Source organism: Pteropus vampyrus, unplaced genomic scaffold, assembly GCF_000151845.1.
Source record: "Pteropus vampyrus isolate Shadow unplaced genomic scaffold, Pvam_2.0 Scaffold94, whole genome shotgun sequence".
NCBI classification, from domain to species: Eukaryota; Metazoa; Chordata; class Mammalia; order Chiroptera; family Pteropodidae; genus Pteropus; species Pteropus vampyrus.
In genome coordinates, this window is record NW_011888875.1 from 1959032 (window position 1) to 1966119 (window position 7088).

Sequence of the window (7088 nt, forward strand, 5' to 3'; positions counted from 1 at the left end):
TGTGTGCGTGTGTGTCTGTGCGTCTATGTGTCTGTGGTGGGTGGTGGGTAGGGATGGAGGACACCCTGAAGAGGAGGGAGGACAGACGAACTGACATAGTTGGAGAGAGAGGATCAGGTCCTGTGTTCGGCCAGTGACCAGAAGGCCCTTCAAGAATAAGTTTGGCAAATGTGAGCTTTAGTTCCATCACATTTGCGCTCTCTGTGGTGAGCCTGTGTTAGTGATTCCTGGGGGCGGAAGACAGCCTGGACCTGGCGTGTCTGAGGGAAAGAGGGATGGCCTAGGTGATACCAGGGACAGTAGAACACTCACCCCCCTCCAGGGAACACTGAGACCTACTGGGACCTACTGGGATACTGGGGGGTGGGGCGGGGATGGAGGGAGGCGGGCTCCCTAAAGGATGCAGAATGGGGGAGTTGAACACATTCCATGCAGACCGGGGCAGGACAATTGCAGCCAACTTCTGAGTTATACTAACAACTATGATTCCGGCCATAGTAAAATACAAGTGGAACCAAATTAAATTATTACTCTACCTAAAAAAGCCACGCTTTCATATGATTTCACTTCATTTTATAGCAGAGGTATTAAAAAAACTGGGATGGATTCCCACACAGGATGTAGGTAGTGCCAGTTCTTGAAGCCCAGAGCCCTCCCTGTGAAACTGAGGAGTTGTCTAGGTGTGGCAGGTGGACCGTGCAGAGTGGGAGGAGTCGGGGGTACTGGTGTGCTGGGAGGTCCTTCCATTCTGGGGCAGCGTGAGCCAAGGCACAGGGGTGTGGAGGCATGCGCTGCTCCGGCGGGTTTTCAGAGCTCCGTCAGAGAGGAGCAGTGTGAAAAATGCCAAGTGCCAAGGTCAGGTGCAGGCAGGACAGCGCAGTGCTCTGAGCCTCATTTGGGTAGGATAGATGAAGAGCCTCTGACCAGGGTTGGACTTGGGGGGCCAGGACTAGGGGCTAGTAGAGTTCAGAGCTGGCAGGATGTTATTAGGATGCCAAGTGACAGAAACAGGAAACCTTGAGGGGCTCTCAAGGTGCTGCAGTGTCCCTTTATAGCTGGTACTGGGGGCAGCGGCTCAGCCTCACCCCACAGGCTGGTTTGAAGGGAGCTGCGTGAGCTCCCAGCATCCGGTGCCCTCTGCTCCCCAGCCTGCACCTTCTGCCTTCTGCATCTAGCGTGCTTTCTGGTTTTCCCTTGGTTTACCAAGAAGCCCTTAGGGCCTGGACTTCATGGCTCCTTGGCCATGTTGATGTTGGAGGGTGAAAAACCCACACCCTTTCATGCTGGTTCTGAGCCGACTGAGAGAAGCACATTAGCTCTGTTGCTGGTAAAGTGGGCTTGAGCCTGAGACTTGAATTTAGAGATTCGCGGTGCCAGGTGCACATTTACTGTAAGGAAAATGGCCTCATTAAATCAATATTTTTATTTGATTTGATTTATTATTAATATTTTCATTTTATATTGTGTGTTTAAAAATACATGAGGTTTCATTGTCAAGTCAAAATCCAACATACCTCCTTCCCTGCCCTCTTCCTCCCCAAATAAAAAGCAAATTCGCGAGTTTGCCATTGAACTTGCTAACTCTAAAGACATTATTGGGTAAGGACGTGAGAGCCTTTCTCTCCGGTTAGTATTTTTAAAAAAAGAATGATGGATGAGAAATTACTCCTCCCCGCTATCAATTTCTTGGAAACGTCCCTGCTTTCTTTGGTTTTATGAGTCGGCTTTTTAATTTCCAAGTTCCCTATTAATTCCCAGATTCTGTGCTGTTATAACTCTCTTTCTGTCTAGTTCAGTCTTTTGCTCTTCTTGACCCACACTTTGACCTCAGACTCCATCTTCTGCAGTGGTGTGCTCAGTGTGTGGCGGAATTGGGCATTTCGTATCTCACTGTGCTTTCGCGATCTTTCTTCAGAGGGCAGAGTGGTGTAGACCAGAAGGTCCCCTGAAGATCCTTCTCAACCGAGGGGTCAACCAGAAGTGCGTGCGTGCGTGCGTGCGTGCGTGCGTGTGTGTGTGTGTGTGTGCGTGCTTAAAAAGCATCACCTTATTATTTAATTTTCATTTTAATTAGGTGAACCTTCAAAAGTGTGACATATTTGAATTGAAAACCCTGAAGGAGCCAGTAGACTACCTGACTCTAGCTAATAACCCCGAGACTCTGGAAAAAATAGAAGGTTGTATGAAAGTATGGATCAAACAGACAGAACAGGTAATTTCCAGAAACCAAACATCAGTTCCAGATGCCACGTTATTGAACTAACCAATGGAAGAAGGTATATCATATACCATTCCCATTTGCCTAAGTATTTTACCACTTACCTGAAAAGGTGAGAGGTTCACATGGTTTTAATTTATAGTCATTAAGAAGAGATATAAGAATGCTAAGAGATGAAAGTTAATGATTCTTTACACTTACATAACTAGAGGACAGCCCTTTGCTATTTTTTTTTTCTCAAAATATAATTTACTTTGATGAAGACGCCTTTAGAAATAGAGTTTTCTAATTCAGTGTGTCCTCCGAAAGGGAGCTCGAGACTGAACCTTAAAATAATATTTTCAAGCCTACGGCCATGCCACCTTGAGCAAGCCCGATCCCTTCTGATCTGGGAAGCTAAGCAGGGTCGGGCCTGGTTAGTACTTGGATGGGAGACCACCTAGGAAGACCAGGTGCTGTAGGTTTAAAAAAAAAAAATAAATAAAGGATTGTAAGCTGACAAGGTCCTTGCAATCTGTGAGGTTAACCAAGGGTAGCCTCACCTAAAAAAAAAATATTTTCAGAAAAGTCTTAAGAAAAGGTTGACATTACATCAAAAAATGAGCGCAAATGAAATGAAGCAACGTAGTAGGGGTTACATTGCTTTGCAGTCTTGCAGTAGGTGAATACACGCGGAAACCTTTGAGGTCACGTCCTCCCAAAGTTCAGTAAGGTTCCTTAAATGAGCAGTTTTCAGTTAGAACAAGTCAACTAAATTCTTGTGGAAGTTTAAAAAATGGGTACATGCTAAGTTAGTAAAAGGCCATCATTCAAAGCAGACAAATGAATAAAACTATAGCGTGATTTGGATAGCGTCATTTACTTCTTTACTCATTTTTTGCCTACGTATGATGCTTATCTCTCCAGCCATACACGGTGCTTCTTTGTCCTGTGCATTCTCAGGTCCTCGCTGAAAACAACCAGCTGCGGAAGGAGGCGGATGACCTCGGGCCCCGAGCCGAGCTGGAGCACTGGAAGAAGAGACTGTCCACATTCAACTACCTTCTGGATCAACTGAAAAGCCCAGACGTGAAGGCTGTGTTGGCGGTGCTTGCAGCTGCCAAGTCGAAACTTCTGAAGGTTGTCGGCTGTTTCCTTTTGCTTTATGAAATGTATGGGAATTTCATGTCATGGAATATTTCAGGTCATAGAGTAATTGGGAACAGAAAAAAAAGGTCATTATACCTTCATGAAAAAAAATTTAAGACTCGATAATGTTGCTCTTTCATAATTTGTGATAGTGTGGAACTAGCCTTTGAATTAAAGATATTTGTTGGCTGATGTACCTGTATGTATGTGTATTATTAGAAGGTATTGCAGGTAACATGGTTATACATGTTATGAAACCACGGTCTTTTGATAAATTTATCCCAGAAGTGAATTCCCATCATTTTTGTCACATTCTGTTTATTAGAAGTGAATCGTCAGATTCAGCCCATGATCAAGTGCAGGGGTAACACAAGAATATGAATACCAAGAGTCAATGATCATTGGGGACAGGTGTGCCTAGCACACCTGGCATTGGTGCCATAAAGACTATTTATTAATGATTTGCATGGATGTTTCAATCTATGAAAATAGTTTAAATAATAATAATTTGTTTCAATACCTGTGCTTTAGATTTTCCTTACATCATTGCTCAAAGAAATGTGATCATTTCATTGCAATATCGTTCAGAAATATTATCAGTAGGACTTCCACGAAGTCAATTGAACGTGTTGGCTTTTGCTAAATCATCTTTTTTTTACTTCTCCCACTTTTGGATGTCCTGCCATTATGAAGTTTCTTGCTCACAGTACAGTCCTGGCATGTGGTTGACAGTTAATAAATAATTGCTTCATTAATGGTTGAACAAAAGCATAGGTACATAGGGAAAAGGAATTTCAGGTTAGAATAGAGAGAAGATGGAAAATATGGGAGTGAGATGCAAAGTGGATCCAGTAGCCAGTGGAAGAGAGAAGGTGTGGGCTGAAAGAGAAATGGTACCTCTTGAAGCTCTTTCTTAGTTATTGAGTAGATTTTATAAGAGAAGGCCTGGGGGAGATACCTTTAAACTTAGTCAAAAATTTAAAGTTGTTCTTCAGTGTGGCAGTGTTCTTCATCCCTCTGGATTCAGTTTTATGCAAGACGTGCAGGGTGAACCGAAAGTCTGACCTAAAGGACTTGTGATGACTCTGAAAGCTATTATGTTGGAAGTTCCTCTATTAATAATTACATTAAAATCGCTTCTCTGTACTGTGCTTAGACTTGGCGGGAGATGGATATTCGAATCACTGATGCATCTAATGAAGCGAAGGACAATGTCAAATATTTGTACACACTTGAAAAATGCTGTGACCCTTTGTACAGCGGTGACCCTGTAAGTTAAAGATTTCTACTCCTTTAGCCTGTTTATGGCCCTTTTGTGCCAGCTGAATTGAGTGTGGAGTTTTGGTTCGTAGATATTACAGTCTGTTGGAAAAGTCTTAGAAATCTCTTTTTATTCTTGAGAAAATTTTATGTATATACACATGTCTGTCTGTCTATTGATGTATGTATGATGTTATATTTTAAAAACTTGCATATTCCATTAAATATTGCAGTTGACATGGGCTACACTCAGTGAACTGTGGGAAGCAGCATTAGATGGTGTCTTTTAATCTTTTAACTTTAGAAAGTACCTGCTTTTATTGATTACAAAATTGACTGTTAATACAGCCTCTTTGTTATTAGCAGAAAGTTAATGTTTCTTGCACTGAAGTAAAATTTGCTTAACTGCATATGACTAAACAATAAAATTACCCTTAAATATATTTATGTAAAGCGTTACATAATAGTTTAAAAATTTAAGTAAAAATTGTAGCTAAACTTTATTTTAATGAAAATTGAATGATTGAACTATTAGAATTTTGCTGAATTTGATATTTGTTTCTCTGAAAACTTTTGTGTTTTGTTCAAGATATCCATGATCGATGCTATTCCTACACTTATAAATGCAATTAAAATGATCTATAGTATCTCTCATTACTATAACACCTCTGAGAAGATCACATCGCTGTTTGTAAAGGTAAGTGCACAGCATGAAGTCCACGGTTACTTATATTTCTTTACCAATGGTCAATTCTTTGGTAATTACAAATTTTACCACATTAGCACAATCCAATGTCTATTTATGCTACAACTGCAAAAAAAAAAAAAGATTAATCTCTCAATAGAGATAGAATTAAATTTATGTGAGAAGCTGATTCTAGCAAATCATAAAGTATTCTTTCTCAAAGTAATAATTATAATAAATATTGAGTAATTTATATAGTAAGAATAAAAAAGATTCTTTTTGAAATTTCAATCCCTATTTTTTTTTTGGCACATTATTTATTCCCATTGGGTAAATTTTAATTAAGAAAAACTATATTGAACTATTTCCTGTTTCGTATTTTATATGCCACTATACCAAATTTATTCGATGCCACAGTTGTTTTCTTGGTATTATTAGGGCTGTAATCATGGTACTAAAAGCCACTTACAATGTTCTGGTAACCCATAAAGCAATTGTAATGATTCTGCCAAAAAATATAATGACGTTTAAACCTTATGTCCTGACTCCTAAGTGTTCGCGGTGAGCTCTGTGGCTTTTCCTGTTACGAATGAATGGCCTCTAAGAAGTAAATGACTTTTTCATTACCAAGGCAGAAGTTTTAAATGTCATATTAAAATAGAGGAATTTTCAACTCATCAGGACTTATGTCTTGAATACTAATGCAGTAGGAGTCATGATTTTTCCTGGGAATAGGGACATCCAGCCTCGAGGGCACAACAGGAAACTCTTCCTTCTGCTCTCATGTTCGTTAGAAAGGAGGTAACGCCATGAGACCCTTTCCCAAGTTCTTCACACTTTAGAACTGCATGTTGGAGGAAGTCACGGAGGAAGTTTTCTGGGTAGGAGACTCAAAAGTCAACTTGCATCATGACTCTAGGTTTCATGCATGTTATTTGCAGGTCTTGGTTTTTGAAGAAAATTGTGAAACTGCCATTTGTCTAAATTTCAAAAACCTTACATTATGGACATTTTGAATCATATACCTGAAACCCCTGTGTACATGTCTTGCAGATTCGACAACTGTCAACACATGACCAATCTCGTTTAGCTTATGCTCCCAACCTTTGCATTGCAAATCCCAGCCATCATATCCGTACACACAGAAGTCATCTAATTTTCTTTTTAATTTCTAAAAAAAATCACCTGGAAAATTCTGAACTTTATTTTATTTATTTTTAATTTTTTTTAAGTTTGGAGGGATGAATACAATGTTAGCGGTCACCTACATTATGAGTTTTGCTCTTTTCTCTGTTGCCACCTTCTTTTGGCCTTTCTGCTACGGGTCATGGTGGCGTGAAGTGGTCCGGGTGTCAGTCTTTCACCGGGCACTTTGAAACTGAGTTAGATGTTAGAGCAAGCTACCGAAGGAGATCGGGGCAGCTCCCGACACCTTTTAGGCTAGAAAGGGAATCATTTCTTGGTTGCTTAAGACATTCGTCCTGCATCCACAAGGGGCCAGAATTGCTGATTTTTTTTGTTGCTTCCAACTCTGTGATTTCGCAAATGACTTTGACAATATATCTGTGGAATCAGTCAAATAAGTCAAATAAATAGAAGCAGAGAAGCAGAGAAGTGAATGGTGGTCGCCAGGGGCTGGGGAGAGGGGAGGAGTGGGGAGATGTCAGTCAAAAGGTACGGACTTTCAATTATAAGATGAGTGAGTTCTGGGGACCTAATGTAAGCGTGGAGACTATTGTTAATAATAATAATACTGTATTGTATACTCGACATTTGCTGAGAGAGCAGATCTTAAAT

The 7088-nt window shown here is 40.5% G+C and overlaps 1 protein-coding gene and 1 pseudogene across 1 annotated transcript in view; both read left to right on the top strand.

The window, feature by feature from the left end:
• Positions 1 to 7088, top strand: part of DNAH5 (dynein axonemal heavy chain 5) — a 223620-nt gene that overhangs the window by 23065 nt on the left and 193467 nt on the right. The window contains exons 6-10 of the mRNA XM_023532947.1: positions 1918 to 1984; positions 2075 to 2212; positions 3161 to 3337; positions 4503 to 4616; positions 5196 to 5303. Coding sequence (XP_023388715.1) covers positions 1918 to 1984; positions 2075 to 2212; positions 3161 to 3337; positions 4503 to 4616; positions 5196 to 5303 — 604 coding nt within the window. The remainder of the gene's footprint in view (positions 1 to 1917; positions 1985 to 2074; positions 2213 to 3160; positions 3338 to 4502; positions 4617 to 5195; positions 5304 to 7088) is intronic.
• Positions 2564 to 2682, top strand: LOC111742426 (annotated as a pseudogene).